At 46.9% G+C, this 18578-nt stretch overlaps 1 protein-coding gene across 3 annotated transcripts in view; it reads left to right on the forward strand.

Annotated features, from left to right (window-relative positions):
* The first annotated feature begins 898 nt into the window (after nucleotides 1-898).
* The window catches only part of LOC140482056 (uncharacterized), a 74453-nt gene continuing 56773 nt past the window's right edge, over nucleotides 899-18578 (forward strand). For all 3 annotated transcript variants that reach the window (XM_072578964.1, XM_072578977.1, XM_072578971.1), the window contains exon 1: nucleotides 899-1092. In XM_072578964.1, the coding sequence (XP_072435065.1) occupies nucleotides 1041-1092 (52 nt within the window). In that variant the 5' untranslated portion in view covers nucleotides 899-1040. The remainder of the gene's footprint in view (nucleotides 1093-18578) is intronic.

An 18578-nucleotide genomic window follows, 5' to 3' on the forward strand; every position in this document is an offset into this window, starting at 1 on the left:
CTTTGGAGGTCAGGGTTGGATTTCCAAGGCTGAGAGTCTGAGAAGACAGAAATGCAGAAGAAAATACAGAAGGAAGGAAAAGACGGGGGTGGGAAGAAAAAGAACAGGTGGAGCAGACAAGCTCTGGAAGTCTTACTTCCACTATTTTTACCAGAAGATTTATCCAAATTCAGACTTTTCTACTTCTCTAGCACCTTCTCCTTTACTAATCTGCCACCTGTTTTGGTATAGATTAGATTAGATTACTTACAGTATGGAAACAGGCCCTTCGGCCCAACAAGTCCACACCGCCCCGCCGAAGCGCAACCCACCCATACCCCTACATCTAAATTTACCCCTTACCTAACACTATGGGCAATTTAGCATGGCCAATTCACCTGACCAATTTAGCATGGCCAAACCCACGCAGACACGGGGAGAACGTGCAAACTCCACACAGTCAGTCGCCTGAGGCGGGAATTGAACCTGGGTCTCAGGCGCTGTGAGGCAGCAGTGCCACCGTGCTGCCCACTGTTACTGTGATCTTCCACTGTGATTGAAAGAATTGTTCAGTTCCTCCACTATTTCTTTGTTCCACATTACTATTTCTCCAACCTCATTTTGCAGTGGTCCATTGACCACTCTTGTCACTCTTTGACTGTGAGTATGAATAAATAAGTGTATTATGAACCACTTGGTTATTGAACAGAGAAGGTTATAGAAGGGGTGAGTGAGTAGCTGTGATCAGAGACAAGGTGTAGGACACTCTGTCAGTGCAAACCCCCCTGGTGAAGAGTTGAGAATGGGGTGGGTCACTCTTGCCCGTCTCAAAGATGGCGGCGCCCGCGCTCAATCCGTCATCACAGCGGAGCGGACATGCCCGGCCGCCAGGATGAGTGGACTTCGGGTTTCCGGTTCCGGCCGGGAGGCTTGTTGTGAGGCGCGGGGCCTAAGGGGGAGCCCGAGGCGGATTGGTGAGTTAGGCCCCGGCCTCTGGGGCCTGCACCCGCCGCGGAGGACTCCGCCTCGCTTTTCTTATTTCACCAAATCGAGTGGCCGACATGAGCGGCAGTGACCGTGATTACATCAACCCGATCTGGTGGCGGGAGAATGGTGAGGGCACCGGGGAGGGGGAGGGGCGGAGGCTGGGGGGGGGTCTGGGTGGGGAGGGGGGGGGTGTGGGGGGAACGGGGGAGGGGGAGGGTGGGGGGGAACGGGGGAGGGGGAGGGTGGGGGGGAACGGGGGAGGGGGAGGGTGGGGGGGAACGGGGGAGGGGGGCGTGTGGGGGGACGGGGAACGCGGGGGGAACGGGGAGGGTGGGGCGTGTGGGGGGACGGGGAGGGTGGGGCGTGTGGGGGGACGGGGGGGCGCGTACGGGGGGAGGGGGGGCGTGTGGGGGGACAGGGAGGGGGGAAGGGTAGGGGGTAGGGTGTGGGGGACGGGGATGGGGGAAGGGTAGGGGGTAGGGTGTGGGGGACGGGGAGGGGGGAAGGGTAGGGGGTAGGGTGTGGGGGACGGGGAGGGGGGAAGGGTAGGGGGTAGGGTGTGGGGGACGGGGAGGGGGGAAGGGTAGGGGGTAGGGTTTGGGGGACGGGGAGGGGGGAAGGGTAGGGGGTAGGGTGTGGGGGACGGGGAGGGGGGAAGGGTAGGGGGTAGGGTGTGGGGGACGGGGGTGGGGATTTGGGGGAACAGGGTGGGGGGGGGGAACAGGGTGGGGGGGGGGAACAGGGTGGGGGGGGGGAACAGGGAGGGGGGGGGGAATGGGGACGGGGGGGCGTGTGGGGGAAGGGGGAAGGGTAGGGGGTAGGGTGTGGGGAACGGGGGTGGGGATTTGGGGGAACGGGGGTGGAGGTTTGGGGGAATGGGGGGAACGGGGGGGGTTTGAGGTAGGTTTGGTGGGGTGAAGAGGGAAGGAAATAATGAGGCTGGGGAAGCTTGGTGGGATTGGGAGGCTGGGGCTGGACATTGTGGAAGAAAGACTGAGGTGTGTATTTAGGGAGGGAGATGTTGGGGGTGCTTGGGGGAATGGGAGACTGGGGAGACAGACTAGATGGGAGGGTGAGGGGGAATGACAGTGAGCGGTGGGGACTGAGACTGGGATAGAAGAGGGAGACAAAGGAGCAGGAAAGTGAGAGGTGGATTTGGAGGTGGGGCTGGGAAGAGACGAGGTTGGTGAGTTCAGGGTAAAAGAATGAGATTGAAGAGTGAGATGGAGGGGAGAAGTTGCGGGAGATGTAAACCATTAACATGTAGCAGGGAGAGGTGGAATTTGGAGTGTGTCCAAGCCATCAAAAGAAACAATGCCTTGGTTGAGGTATGCGAAGAGTGGCAATGCTGGTAGTGGGGTGGTGGGTAGGATGGAGAGAGGGCAAGAGAATTGGAAGTGATGGTGGTTGGTTGTGCATGTCGGGAGAATTGTTCACTTCCAAGAATTCTTGGAAGATAGTGAGATAATTTATAGGAAAACGCAAGGAATTATTACAGTTGATAAGTGCAAATGTGAAGGCAGGTAATGGACCAAATTGCACGAATCCTTGAATCTGATGGGATGCTCATTGTAGCTTAGACACAATATAGCAGAAGCTGCAACCAGTGTTTCAAACCTTTTCAGATCTAACAGTCGTGTGGAACTCGTGATTGGGCGAGCAAGCACACGAGCTTCAGAGGGGAGACGGCGTAAAGAGGTTAACTTGGATGATAGAGACTTCATCCAGTGGTTACCAAGTACTAGACCGTAGGGAGGGTTCAGTGTGCAGTTCTGGTCACCAAATTACTGATTGTTGAGACTAAAGAGAATACAGAGGAGAATAATGAGATTGTTGTCAGGACTGAACAATTTTCGTGATGAGCAAAGGTCAGAACGATTTTGTTTTTGCAATGAAGAAGTTGAGGGGCGATTTCAAATTGCGCAACATTGTGGGGCCTGAATGGAAAGGATATGTTGAAATTAGCACAAGAAATAGAAGCACGAGGAGGCTGTTTCAGCCCTTTGAGCCTGCTCAATCAAAGCTCTGCCACTCACTATATCATAGCTGATCATAGTCTCCTGTTCCTGCTTAATCCCCATAGTTTTTAATCTCCTTAGCCTGAAGAATTTTGGAAATGCAAACCAGAGCAGGACTTACACACTACACAGTAAAGTCCTAGGGAGTGTTGCTGAACAAAGAGACCTTGGAGTGCAGGTTCATAGCTCCTTGCAAGTAGAGTCGCAGGTAAATAGGATAGTGAAGACAGCGTTTGGTATGCTTTCCTTTTTTGGTCAGAGTACGGAGTACAGGAGTTGGGAGGTCATGTTGCGGCTGTACAGGACATTGGTTAGACCACTGTTGGAATATTGCGTGCAATTCTGGTCTCCTTCCTATCAGAAAGATGTTGTGAAACCTGAAAGGATTCAGAAAAGATTTACAAGGATGTTGCCAGGGTTGGAGGATTTGAGCTATAGGGAGAGTCTGAACAGGCTGGGGCTGTTTTCCCTGGAGCGTAGGAGGCTGAGGGGTGACTTTATAGAGGTTTACACAATCATGAGGGGCATGGATAGGGTAAATAGACAAAGTCTTTTCCCTGGGGTGTTGAGTCCAGAACTAGAGGGCATAGGTTCAGGGTGAGAGGAGAAAGATATAAAAGAGACCTAAGGGGCAACTTTTTCATGCACAGGGTGGTACGTGTATGGAATGAACTGCCAGAGGAAGTGGTGGAGGCTGGTACAATTGCAACATTTAAAAGGCATTTGGATGGGTATATGAATAGGAAGGGTTTGGAGGGATATGGGCCAAGTGCTGGCAAATGAGACTAGATTAGGTTGGGATATCTGCTGTGTATGGACGAGTTCGACCGAAAGGTCTGATTCTGTGTTGTACTTCTCTGACTCTAATTATACCCTATTCCAAGTAGATAACCAGAGGGCATAGATTTAAAATTATTGAAAGAATGTTAATGGTAGGGTTCTGGAACTTGAAGGGTGGTTGAAGCACTTCACCGTGTTTTTTAAAAAGATGATTGTATCCACCATCACCAAAATGCTGTACGTTTCTTTGTAGGCTGGCACAGATGCATTGGGCTAGATGGTCTTTCTATGTGTAACTTCAGAGCAGAAGCGTGATGTTCAGCCCCTCCAGCCTGTTCTGCTATTCTAGATCATGGCTGTCCATCTCACCTCAGCACCAAATCCATTGATGCCATATTTACTATGTTTAAACTCAGTAACCAGAGAACAGTTGGTCTGAAATCAGCTGTGGGTAATCTCTTAGAACTCTATACATGGGCTAGATTGAGGAGACCATTAGAAAAACCTGAATTACTCCGATACAGCCAACACACACGTATCTGTTGAAGAGCAATCCTGTTTGAGTAATGGTGTATTGAAGCCAGATTAAAGAAAAAGTAATGCAATGGGTGTAACTTATTTGCATGTTCATCTCATTGAAGAAGCCTCCGAGAAACGATTGACCTAGGCTCCTGAAGGGCTGTTAGAGAATCACTTTAAAAGGAAAAGGCTTGTAGTTATACAGCACCTTTCGTGGTCGTTTCCCGATGGTTTACAGCAGTAAAATGACTTGACATTTCACCGTTTTTAAAAAAGAACTCTCTGTAGGAGGCAGTCGTGTGTTCTGAACTAGGTAGATCTGTTTTTGTGATGTTGAGTGATAGATGTTGGCCAGAACTGAAGGAGAACTCCCCAGCTCCTCTTCAAAGTAAGCACATTGCAACACTCCTGCAGTAATGCATTCACTGTCAGCCTTGATTTTGGAGGAGGACTTGAATTCAGAACGTTCAGATTCATGCAATGTTGCTAGCCACTGAAGGGCAACTGTCACAGGGGAGAGAGAAAAAACTATTTAAAAACAAGCAATTGGTTAACACAGGAAGCAGAGACAAACGGGTGAAGCTATCTCAGCACAAATCCAACTTCCTTCAGAACCCATCGCTGACTGAAACATTGGTCATACTACCTGGTATCTGGTTAAATTTGATTTACATTTTGTGATTACAACTCAAAAGTGGTTTGAGAACTTTGAGTTGTTGCTTGATGTCTAAAAGAATTGGAACTGATTGCAGTTGCTAGGTATTTTTTTTTGTGTGTGGCTAATCGGTTATAGTAAACAAAATCTCAATCTGGAGTCCAGGATGGTTGTAGGCATGTTGTTGGAAGAGTTGGTTTAGAAGGACAAAAGCGGCAGATGTGTGGGAATGCCATTCCCGACAAATTCCCCTCTGAACCACTCCCCATTCTGATCTTTAGTATGGAAACAGACCCTTCGGTCTAATTAGTCTACGCCGACGATGTTCCCAAACCAAACTGGTCCCACTTGCCTGTGTTTGGCTCGTATCCCTCCAAACCATTCCTCAGTGTGACTGGTTCAAAGTCCTGGAATTCCTTTCCTAACAGCACTGTGGGTGACTCTGCAGGGGTTCCAGAAGGTAGCTTCCCAACACCACCACCACCACTTCCCAGGGAATTGGGGATGGCCAGTAAATACTAGTCCAGCCAATGATGCTCACATTTTGTGAATGACGAAATCTTTTTAAAAAACATCCATCTGGGCAAATGTGGTGTAATTTCAGGATTCCAATGTATTTGAACCACTTCTACACCAGCTGACGATTCTGAATCATCCTTATATGCGGGAGGAGTAAATGTTAAGGTTTTGAAAATTTCCAATGTCACTGTTATTTTGGTGTTAGCTGAGATCCATTACCAGAGACAATGACTGAGTACTTGAAAAATGTGAGCTCATCTGAGAGTCAGCATGTATTTGTAAAGGATATGCCATGTCTGACTAATGTCATTGAGTTTTGAGAGATTGGTGGCTTTGATAGAGGAGTGGTTTTGAAGTAAAGAAGTACTTCCTGGATATGTGTGACAGTTTCTTCTCTGGAATCTATTTGCAAAGGTGAGATTGCTGAAGAATTGTGGTAACCTAATCAAAGCAGTAATTCTGGTTGGGATGTAAGAGGCAGTGGTATTCCAAATGCTTAATGTTTAATAATGATCCCGGTTACAGTGCTGTAAACCACATTTAAAGTTGAATGTTTGCCAAGTGGTGTCTGAGTTTTAGTTTCGTTTCTTTTCCACTTTAACCAGTGACTCGAAAACAACTGGCTGGTTTCATCTGAGCAGTGCTGAGACAAAATATTAATTCACAGAAGGTTTTTATTTTCTCTTGTTAAGTGCCTTTTATATAAAATAAATAGTTCTTAAGTGTAACTTATTTATCAGAATTCCAAGGCAGCATTGGTGTCTTTCGTTTAAAGTTTCAAGACTCTAGTCTTTCAGAAAAGGCAGTCTCACTCTCGACTAAAATCAGATCACAGTCGTGAAGTCCCTGGAGTACAGGCACTAATCTAATTGGGTAGATCGATATTTAAGTATTATTTAAAGGAGGCAGCATGGGTTTTGATACTTGTCAGGCTGGTAAAGGTTTGTTCCAGATTGCTCACTGGATGGGAGGAAGTATTTTCTCAGTCTGTTTGCTTTGTGTTCTGTGCTGTGGAATGGTTGTCTCCATGCTCTGTCTCAGTGTTTACTGAGACATTGCATTCACGTTTCTGAGGAAGCATCAGATGAATACAATGCTACTGCTGTGGATGGATCAGAGGGACGGCGTTTCTTGAAAAGGTTGCAGTAAACCACAATTGCTAAATCAGGTTCTTGAATTCTTGAAAAGCAATGATACAAAAGCGAAGTTTGGATATAGCTGGAGGTGTCTGCTATACTCTGACTAGCCTCTGTCGCTGCGTTTAAGCTGGTACCTGTGTCAGACATTTCGAAATCAAGGGAGAACTGACTTTAAATTTTCAAATTAATTTGTGATATTAGCAGAATATTATTTAAATGGAAAGAGACTAGAGAATGCTGAGGATTTGGGTTTCAGATGAATTGCCAAAAGTTATGAAGAAATTAGGAATGCAACTGCAACGGTGACGTAATAAGAGATTATGGAGTATAAAAGTAGAGAGGTCTTACTGAAACCATTGGTTATACCACACCTGAAAAAAGGCGTAGTTATGTTTTTGTGCTTAATGAGAGAGATTAATGAGAACAGTTCAGAAGAGGTTCACTCGGCTGATTGTGGGATGAAAGGATTGTCTCAATTAAGAGAATAGATTTTACACATTTAAGAGAATAAGTGGTTAATTTGTTCAAGGCATTATAAGATCCTGCGAGGTCTCGACAGGCTGGATACGGAGAGAATATTCCCCCTTGTGTGGGAATCCAGAACTCTTGAGTGAGTTTCATGACCAGGGAATTCCATGACTGGGGAATTTTCTTCCCTTGGGAGCAGTGGAGGCAGTGTGACTAAGCATATTCCGGGATGGTTGAGACAGGTTTTTGATCTCGCTCAGGACTGAGACTTTGGAAGCCAGCAAGTGGAGTTCAGAGCCGAAGCAGATCAACCTTCAACCTTCATCCTATCCAATGGTACAATAAGCTGGAGGGCCTGAGTGGCCTCCTATTTCTCATTTTCCCTGGAGAGACTCAACAGTTTTGGTAGCATCTGTTGGGAGAAGAACAGAGTTAACGTTTTGAGTCTTGTGACTCTGTTTTCCCTCCACAGATTTTGCCAAGCCTGCTCAGTTTTTCCGTCAGTTTCTGTTTTTGTTTGTTTCAGATCTCCAGCATCTGTAGTTCTTTGTCTTGTGCAAGCCTTGTGCATCATAAGAATGTGTAAATCTTCCCATTGTGACAGTGGAAGACGTCCTGAACAAGAGTTTTAAATTGTTGTGATCTTCACCGTGTTTTTGCAAGATACAAGAATATAGTTTCACAGCTGAACCTCAGGAGAAGACCATGTAACTTTGAGTGAATATTTCAAGTCAGTATTACATAGAACAGTACAGCACAGTACAAGCCCTTTGACCCACGATGTTGTGCCGAGCATTTATCTTAATCTAACATCAACCTAACCTACGCACCCCTCAATTTACTGTCGTCCATGTGCTTGTCCAGCAGTCGCTTTATTCTGTCTCCAATATTGGTAAGTTTCTATCCTCGCCCCTTCCTCAGACACTCAGCAACAGTAAATTTTGCTCCTAAGAGGCATTAAAGTGGAAAAATCCCCAGGACCTGATAAGGTGTATCCTAGAAGCAAGGGAAGTGATTGCTGGGCCCCTTGCTGAAATATTTGGATCATCAATAGTCACAATTGAGGTGCCTGAAGACTGAAGGTTGACAAGCAGGATGCTGGAAAAACACAGCAAGCCCGGCAGCATCAGGAGGTGGCGAAGTCAACATTTCGGGTGTAATCCTTCTTCAGAAGACTGGAGGTTAGCTAACACGGTGCCACTATTTAAGAAAGGTGGTAAGAAAAAGCCAGGGAACTATAGACCAGGGAGCCTGACATTGTTGGTGGGCAAGTTGTTGGAGGGAATCCTGAGGGGCAGGATTTGCATGTACTTGGAAAGGTAAGGACTGACTAAAGATAGTCACCATGACTTTGTGTATAGGAAATCATGTCTCTCTAACTTCATTGATAAAAATCACACACCAGGTTATCGTCCAACAGGTTTAATTGGAAGCACACTAGCTTTCGGAGCGATGCTCCTTCATCAGGTGGTAGTGGAGGGCTCAATCGTAACACAGAATTTATAGCAAAAATTTGCAGTGTGATGTAACTGAAATTATACATTGAAGAATTGATTGTCTGTTAAGCCTTTCATCTGTTAGAATACAGTGATAGTTTCACTTCTTTCATGTGTAAATCACAAAACCCTTTTTTTAAACGTTGCATTCTCGGATTAGCTGCTCGGCCACTTTCCTCTGCTGCCTGTCCCGAAGTCCACCTTGGAGGATGGTCACCCAAAGGTCCGAGGCTGAATGTCCTGGACCACTGAAGTGTTCCCCAATGGGAGGGAATCCTCCTGTCTGTTGATTGTTGTGTGGTGCCCATTCATCCGTTGTCGTAGCCTTTGCTCGGTTTCCCCAATGTACCATGCCTCCGGGCATCCTTGCCTGCAACGTATAAGATAGACAACGTTGGCTGAGTCACATGAGTACCTGCCATGTACAAGGTGGGAGGTGTTCCCACACATAATAGTGGTATCTATGTCCACAATCTGACACGTCTTGCAGCGTCCACCGTGACAGGGTTGTATGGAGCTGTCCTGAGAGCCGGGCAGTTTGCTACGAACAATGATCTGTTTGAGGTTTGGCGGTTGTTTAAAGGCAAGTAGTGGAGGTGTGGAGAAGGTCTTGGTGAGGTGCTCATCCTCATTGATAATGTGTTGCAGGTCACGAAGAACATGGTGTAATTTTTCAGCCCCTGGGAAGTACTGAACAGCGAAGGGTACCCTGTCAGTTGCAGCCCGTGTCTGTCTCCTGAGGAGGTCATTACGGTTCCTTGCTGTGGCACGTCGGAACTGGCGGTCGATGAGTTGAGCATCGTACCCTGTTCTTGTGAGGGCATCCTTGAGTACTTCCAGGTGTCCGTCACGCTCCTCCTCATCCGAGCAGATCCGGTGTATGTGTAGGGCCTGTCCATAGGGGATGGCTGTTTTAATATGTTTTGGGTGGAAGCTGGAGAAGTGTAGCATTGTGAGGTTGTCTGTGGGTTTGCGGTAGAGTGTGGTGCTGAGGTGTCCGTCCTTGATGGAGATGCATGTGTCCAAGAATGAGACAGACAGTTGAGAGTAGTCCATGGTGAGTTTGATGGTGGGAAGAAACTTGTTGATGTCACCATGTAGTTTTATCACTGACTCCTCGCCGTGGGTCCAGAGGAAGAAAATGTCATCAATGTACCTGGTGTACAATGTTGGTTGGAGATCCTGCATAGAAAAGAAGTCTTGTTCGAACCTGTGCATAAAAATGTTCGCATATTGGGGTGCAAATTTGGTCCCCATGGCTGTCCCGTGTGTCTGGATGAAGAACTGGTTGTCAAAGATGAAGACATTATGATCGAGGATAAAGCGGATGAGTTGTAGGATGGTGTTTGGAGATTGGCAGTTGTTGGTGTTGAGTACTGAGGCTGTTGCCGCGATGCCATCATTGTGGGGGATGCTGGTGTAGAGTGCGGAAACGTCCATTGTGACGAGGAATGTTCCCGGTTCAACTGGTCCATGGGTGCTGAGCTTCTGTAAGAAATCCGTAGTGTCGCGACTGAAGCTGGAGATCCCCGGTACAATAGGTTTCAAGATGCCTTCCATATAGCCGGAGAGATTCTCACATAGGGTCCCCGACACGATGGGATGTCCCGGTGTGTTGGCTTTGTGTACCTTTGGAAGGCAGAGAAGTACGTGGGATGAGGGCGCGTAGGAAACTCTGAAGGACTGGATCCAAAGTTCTGATCAATGTGTTTAATTCTCAGGTGTGTTCTTTGGTTGGATCAGCTGGTAGTTGCCTGTAGTGTTCCTGGTTGTTCAGTTGTCGGTACACTTCCTTGCAGTAATCTGTTCTATTCTGAATGACAACGACTCCTCCTTTATCTGCTGGTTTGATGACAATGTTGTGATTGGTTTTGAGAGCCTGGATGGCATTGCGTTGGGAACGGGTGATGTTTTGCTCTACCTTGTGGGTACGGATGATGAATCTGGTATTTATATATTTCCTGACAGTTTGAGCATACATGTCAAGCCCAGGGCAGTGGCCCTCCGGTGGGGTCCATGTTGACACCTTCTTTGGTCACTCCTCTACAGATCCCTGTGATGACTGTTCCAGTTCATCAGTGGGTTCACTGCCAGCACCTTGAAAGAATTCCCGGAGTCTCATTCGTCTGATGAACTCCTCTGTGTCTGCTGCCAGAACCAATGAGTCCATTTTGGTGGTGGGGCAGAAGTTGAGACCCCTACTCAGGACTTCAATCTCTTCCGGTTGAAGGGTGTGGTCCGATAAGTTGACAATAGACTTCCCCACAGTGATAATGTTGTCTACTGTGGTTCCAGGGCGGGCTTTGCTATTACTGGTCCCCACCCCAGACAGACACACACACAGACAGACAAAGACCCACATGCACACATATATTTTGTGTGGTGAATTCTTTTGTACTTTCAGGGTTACATTGCACTTTGCTCAAAAACTGCATACATTCATGTAGAACTCTGAGCTCAAAAACTGCATGAATTTATGTAAAACTCCGTTATTTCACTTTTTAGATTAGAATCAATCTAAACATCAGGTCATAGACAGAGAACACAGGGGGCTAACACCTTCAACATATTGTCTAGCTATCACCATTGTTAACAGCTAACCTGAGAATGCAATTTTAATAAAAAAAGGGTTTTGTGATTTACACATGAAAGAAGTGAAACTATCACTGTATTCTAACAGATGAAAGGCTTAACAGACAATCAATTTTTCAATGTATGATTTCAGTTACATCACACTGTAAATCTTTGCTATAAATTCTGTGTTACGATCGAGCCCTCCACAATCACCTGATGGAGTGTCGCTCCGAAAGCTAGTGTGCTTCCAATTAAACCTGTCAGACTATAACCTGGTGTTGTGTGATTTTTAACTTTGTACACCCCAGTCCAACACCGGCATCTCCGAATCATGACTTCATTGAGTTTTTTTTTTGAAGAATTAACGAAGAGGAATAAAAGGATGATTAGGATAGGAATCGGGCCAGTTCAAAGAGAGAAGTGGGAAGTTGAGTGTGGGCCCTGTGGAGATCGGAGAGGTGCGAAATGAACATTTCTCATCGGTGTTCGCTCAGAAAAAGGAGAATATTGTAGAGGAGAAGAATGAGGGAAGAGATATTAGACTAGAAAGGACCGAGGTTAGTTGTGCACAGGTGTTATCTCTAGAAGGAGTGAAAGTAGACAAGTCCCCTGGGCCGGATGGGATTTATCCAAGGATTCTCTGGGAAGCAAGGGAAGAGATAACCGAGTCTTTGTCGGTGGAGTAGTAGGCAGTTTGGAAGAATATTACAGGTTGCAGGGGGACTTGGATAAACTGCAGAATTGGGCTGAGAGGTGGCAAATGGAGTTCAATGCAGCTAAATGTGAGGTGATGCACTTTGGGAAGAATAACAGGAAGGCAAAGTACTGGGTCAATGGAAAGATTCTTGGTAGTGTGGGTATGCAGAGGGATCCATATGCATAGATCCCTGAAAGTTGTCACCCAGGTGGATAGTGCTGTTAAGAAGGCATACGGTGTGTTAGATTTCACTGGTAGAGGGATTGAGTTCCGGAGCCACAATATCATGCTGCAACTATATCATGCTGGTGCGGCCACACTTGTGCACAGTTCTGGTCCCCAAATTTCGGGAAGGATGTGGAAGCATAGGAATAGATGCAGAGGAGATTTACCAGGATGTTGCCTGGTCCTGGTCTGGAGGGAAGGTCTTATGAGGAAAGGCTGAGGGACTTGGGTCTGTTCTCATTGGAAAGAAGGCAGCTAAGAGGGGCTTTGATAGAGACATACAAGATGATCAGAGGATTAGATAGGGTAGACAGTGAAAGACTTTTTCCTAGGATGATGACGTCAGCTTGTACAAAGGGGCATAACTACAAATTGAGGGGTGATAGATTTAATACAGATGTCAGAGGCAGGTTCTTTACACAGAGAGTGGTAAGGGCGTGGACTGCCCTACCTGCTAATGTAGTCAACTCAGCCACATTAGGGAGATTTAAACAATCCTTAGATAAGCACATGGATGTTGATGGGATAGTGTAGGGGGACAAGCTGAGAATAGTTCACAGGTCGGCGCAACATTTAGGGCCGAAGGGCCTGTTCTGCACTGTATTGTTCAATGTTCTAGGATTAATGAGCAGTGGTTTTGATCGATATGGACTTCAGTAAGGCGCTTGACAACGTTCCTCATGGTAGACTGGTTAGCAACGTGAGGTCACATAGAATAGGTGGAGAACTAGCCAACTGGTTATAGGACTAGATTGGAAGGTAGAAGACAGAGGGTGGTGGTGGAGGATTGCTTTTCAGACTGAAGGCCTGTGACCAGTGTCTGATGTGGGAGCTGGCTGATCCCATTGTGAATGGCAGTGACCACATCTGCAGCAAGTGTTGGTTGCTGGAAGAACTCCGGATCAGAGTTGATGATCTGTAAAGTGAGCTTCAAACACTGCGGCACATCCGGGAGGGGGAGAGTTACCTGGATGCTTTGTTTCAGGAGGCAGTCACACCTGGGAGATTAAGTAATTCACATTCAGCTAGTGATCAGGCTCATCAGAGTGTGACTGTAAGTGAGGCAGGTAGGGGGAACCTGAGTTCAGGAGTGCAGGAGCCTCAGCCCTTGACCTTGTCCAACAGGTACGAGATTCTTGCTCCCTGTTCGGATGAGGAAAAGGGCTCTGGACATGATGAGCCAACTGACCAAGGCACCATGATGCAGAAGGCCATTCAAGAGGGGGGAGCTAATAGACAGGTAGTGGTTATAGGGGATTCTATAATTAGGGGGACAGATAGTACCCTTTACAAACCGGATCGGGAGTCTCGCATGGTATGTTGCCTGCCCGGTGCCAGGGTGCGGGATATCTCCGACCGGCTTGAAAGGATATTGGAGCGGAAGGGGGAGGATCCAGTTGTTGTGGTCCACGTTGGTACTAACAACATAGGCAAGACTAGGGTGGAGGACCTGTTTGGGGATTACGAGGCACTAGGCAGGAAATTGAAGCACAAGTCCTCAAGGGTCATAATCTCCAGATTACTGCCCAAGCCACGTGCCAATTGGCACAGGGACAAGAAAATTAGGCAAGTAAACACGTGGCTAAGGGATTGGTGTGGGAAAGAGGGATTCCACTTCATGGGGCATTGGCATCAGTTTTGGAACAGGGGGGGATCTGTACCGTTGAGGATAAATAGGATGGTCAGTAGGACTTTAAACTTCTGAGTTGGGGGGGAAGGGAAAGTGAAAGCAACAGGGAGTATGGCGTTAAATGGAAAGATAAGCAGCAGGATAGCATGTGTCCAGGCGGATTTAAAATTGAGGCAGACTGGGAATGCAGAAAAAAGCAAGGATAACTTAGGACATCATATGACTTCCAATATCTCTTATGATAAGAAAGTTAGCATTAAGGTGCTTTATCTGAATGCGCGTAGCATTCATAACAAAGCATATGGACTAATGGCACAGATCATAGTGAATGATTATGATGTGGTAGGCATCACAGAGACTTGGTTACATGGGGGCGTCAGGACTGACAGTTAAACCTCCAAGGATTTTCAACTTATCGAAAAGACAGGGAGGTCGGCAGAGGGGGCGGGGTTGCCTTGTTAGTTAAGAACAAAATTAAATCTATGGCACTGAATGACATAGCGTCAGATGATGTGGAGTCTGTGTGGGTGGAATTGAGGAACCACAAAGGCAAAAAAACCATAATTGGAGTTGCGGGTGTACAGACCTCCTAACAGTGGTCAGGAGCAGGCACGCAACATGTACCAGGAAATAGAGAAGGCATGTCAGAAAGGCAAGGTCACGGTAATCATGGGGGACTTCAATATGCAGGTGGACTGGGTAAATAATGTTGCCAGTGGAGTCAAAGAGAGGGAATTCATGGAATGCTTACAGGATGGCTTTTTGGAACAGCTTGTCATGGAGCCCACAAGGGAGCAGGCTATTCTGGACCTAGTGTTTTGCAATGAACCAGACTTTATAAAAGATCTTAAAGTAAGGGAACACTTAGGAAGCAGCGATCATAATATGGTAGAGTTCAGTCTGCAGTTTGAAAGAGAGAAGGCAAAATCGGATGTAATGGTGTTACAGTTAAATAAAGGTAATTATGAGGGCATGAGAGAGGAACTGACAAAAATAGACTGGAAGCAGAGGCTTGCGGGGAAGACAGTAGAGCAAAAATGGCAGGAGTTTGTGGGTATAATTGAGGACACTGTTTCCGTTGGGTGAGGAGACTAGGACCCGTGGACACATCCTTAGAATTAGAGGGGGTAAATTCAGAACAGAAATGCGGAGACATTTCTTCAGCCAGAGAGTGGTGGGCCTGTGGAATTCATTGCCGCAGAGTGCAGTGGAGGCCGGGACGCTAAATGTCTTCAAGGCAGAGATTGATAGATTCTTGTTGTCTCGGGGAATTAAGGGCTACGGGGAGAATGTGGGTAAGTGGAGTTGAAGTGCCCATCAGCCATGATTGAGTGGCGGAGTGGACTCGATGGGCCGAATGGCCTTCCTTCCACTCCTATGTCTTATGGTCTTATAGTGGTGTGCCACAATGATCGATGCTGGGTCCACTACTTTTCATCATTTATATAAATGATTTGGATGTGAACATAGGAGGTACAATTAGTAAGTTTTCTGGTGACACTAAAATTGGAGGTGTAGTGGACAGCGAAGAAGGTTACCTCAGATTACAACTGGATCTTGATCAGATGGGCCAATGGGCTGAGGAGTATCAGCTGGAGGACTTATACACTTAGTGGTAAGGTCCTAGGGAGTATTGCTGAACAAAGAGACCTTGGAGTGCAGGTTCATAGCTCCTTGAAAGTGGAGTCGCAGGTAGATAGGATAGTGATGAAGGCGTTTGGTATGCTTTCCTTGATTGGTCAGTGTATTGAGTACAGGAGTTGGGAGGTCATGTTGTGGCTGTACAAGACATTGATTAGGCCACTGTTGGAATATTGCGTGCAATTCTGGTCATCTTCCTATCGGAAGGATGTTGTGAAACTTGAAAGGGTTCAGAAAAGATTTACAAGGATATTGCCAGGGTTGGAGGATTTGAGCTATGGGGAGAGGCTGAGGCTGTTTTCCCTGGAGCGTTGGAGGCTGAAGGGTGACCTTACAGAGGTTTATAAAATCATGAGGGACATGGATAGGGTGAATAGACAAGGTCTTTTCCCTGGGATCGGGGAGTCCAGAACTCGAGAGAGCAGAGGTTTAGGGTAAGAGGGGAAAGATTTAAAAGGGACCTGAGAGACTATTCTTTCATGCAGAGGTTTGGTGTGAGTATGGAATGAGCTGCCAGAGGAAGTGGTGGAGACTGGTACAATTACAACATTTAAAAGGCATCTGGAAGGGTATATGAATAGGAAGGGTTTAGAGGGATATGGGCCAAGTGCTGGCAAATGGGACTAGATTAGGTTGGGATATCTGGTCAGCATGGATGAGTTGGACCGAAGGGTCTATTTCTGTGCTGTACATCTCTGACTTACATGAACTGGACATGAGAATAAAAGCGTTTGTTTTTGCTTGTTTTATCTATTTTAGATAGAGGCTCTAATAGATCCTGTCACCTTTTGAACTGTTGGTGGAAATATAGTTAGACTGAAAGTGTTTCTGGCTAACAATCTCAGGATTGCTCTAATTCTTAGAGTTTGGTCTTCTAGTTTGAACCTCATGTTAGAATGCCAAGCTGTCTGTAACAGGGTGAATAATTAGAGTTTTTCCATTCCTTGTGAAGAGCTCTGTTTAATCACCATCTGGTGATGGATAATGCTTCCAATCTTAGGCAGTGTTAGCAAAGGGTTCAAGAGGCAAAGCTAATCCTGGATGGTCTGCTTGGATTTGAAGAGCAGAGCATAATGAGCGATTAACTTTTAGACTTTGTCAAATAATTTATAGAAAAAGAAAAAGAGAGATTTTGGATGATTTTTAGTGAGATGTCACGTGGCAGATTTGTTATGTATAACATTAATGGCAGCATTTGATAGTGTGGTGCAGTGGTAGTATCCCCAACTCTGAGCCAAGAGACCCAGGTTCAAGTTTGACCTGCTTCATGTGTGTGATAACCTCTCCGACCAGATTGATTTACAAAATGTCTTAAAGGCAATGACACTCCGTGAATACAGAGCTGGCAAGGGGACATAGATGTTCTGGGCAATAAAAGCAAAATATTGCAGATGCCAGAGACCCAAAAGCAAAACAGTGTGATGGAGAAACTCAGCGGCACCCTTGCAACATCTGTGTAATGAGAATCAGAGTTAACATTCAGAGTCTGATATGACTGATATTTCAGGGCTCCACTGCACGTAATCTCCAAGATGGTTTGCGGTGGACCTGGCCAGGTAGTCCTTCCATGACTACCTCGTCAGGTCCACCCCCCCCGCTCCCCCCAAGCCCTGGCACTCTCCCCTGCCACCGCAGGAATTGCAAAACCTGTGCCCACACCCCCTCCCTTACCACCTTCCAATGCCCCAAAGGAGCATCAAAGATTCACCTGCACATCCACTAATATCATTTATTGTATCCATTGCTTCCGATGCGATCTCCTGTACATTGGGGACACTGGACGCCTCCTCACAGAGCGCTTGAGGAAACATCTCCGGAACACCCGCACCGATCTACCCCACCGCCCCGTGGCCCAACATTTCAACTCCCCCTCCCACTCTGTCGAGGATGTGCAGGTCCTTGGCCGCCTCCACTGCCATTCCCTCACCACCTGACGCCTGGAGGGAGAACGGCTCACCTTCTGCCTCGGAACACTTCAACCCCAGGGTATCAAATGTGGATTTCACCAGTTTCTTCATTTCCCCTCTCCCCACCTTACCCCAGTTCCAACCTTCAATCTCAGCACCGCCCTCATGACCTGTCCTACCTGCCAGTCTCCCTTCCCACCTATCTGCGCCACCCTCCCCTCTGACCTATCACTGTAAGTAATCTAATCTATCACCTCCATCCCCATCCTCATTCACCGATTGTACTCTTGGCTACCTTCTCCCCAGCCCCAGCCCCACCCCACCCCATTTATCTCTCCACCCTGGAGGCTCCCTGCCCCTATTTCTGATGAAGGGCTTTTGCCCGAAATGTTGATTTTACTGCTCCTCAGATGCTGCCTGACCTGCTGTGCTTTTCCAGCACAACTCTGATCTAAACCCTAGTTTCCAGCATCTGCAGTCCTCACCTTAGCCTACAACCTTCAAGATGTCTGCACTACTCCAATCCTGGCCTTGTGAGCTTCTCCATCTTGTACCCCTTTAACATTTGCTGTGTTGCTTTAGCCTCCTGGGCCCAGAGCTCTCTGTATGTAACTTTTCTCCTCTCCCTCTCTGTCCTCATTTAGTGCTTTTTAAAACCTTCCTGTGTGACAGTTTTTAATCAGCTGCCCTTATATCTCATTGATTTGGGACCTAATTCTGTTTGACAACTAATGGTCTTGTTAGAGAGTGTTGAAAATGTGTTGCTGGAAAAGCGCAGCAGGTCAGGCAGCATCCAAGGATCAGGAGAATCGACGTTTCGGGCATGAGCCCTTCAGGAATCAGAGTGTGTCAGTAATAGGGTCTGGGTATGATGTCGAAATGCCAGAGTTGGACCCGGGTGGACAAGATCAAAATCTGCAGGTGTTGATTTTTGACCAGAGTCTGGGTCGTCAGTCAATTTGTGCCATTGAGATAACTGATATGACTCGACACCTTTCTGAGAGTGAGCAATGGTTTGAAGTTTGCTCATGATGTGTGAGACAGAACGAGGAAGAATGAAAAGATTGCCAAAGGATAGGGTGAATTGAGCAAAGTGGGTAGGATGCAAGATGTAAATAGACATGTATGAGAGTCATAGAGATGTACAGCATGGAAACAGACCCTTCAGTCCAACCCGTCCATGCCGGCCAGATATCCCAACCCAATCTAATCCCACCTGCCAGCACCCGGCCCATATCCCTCCAAACCCTTCCTATTCATATACCCATCCAAATGCCTCTTAAATGTTGCAATTGTACCAGCCTCCACCACTTCCTCTGGCAGCTCATTCCATACTCGTACCAC

Source organism: Chiloscyllium punctatum, chromosome 1, assembly GCF_047496795.1.
Source record: "Chiloscyllium punctatum isolate Juve2018m chromosome 1, sChiPun1.3, whole genome shotgun sequence".
NCBI classification, from domain to species: Eukaryota; Metazoa; Chordata; class Chondrichthyes; order Orectolobiformes; family Hemiscylliidae; genus Chiloscyllium; species Chiloscyllium punctatum.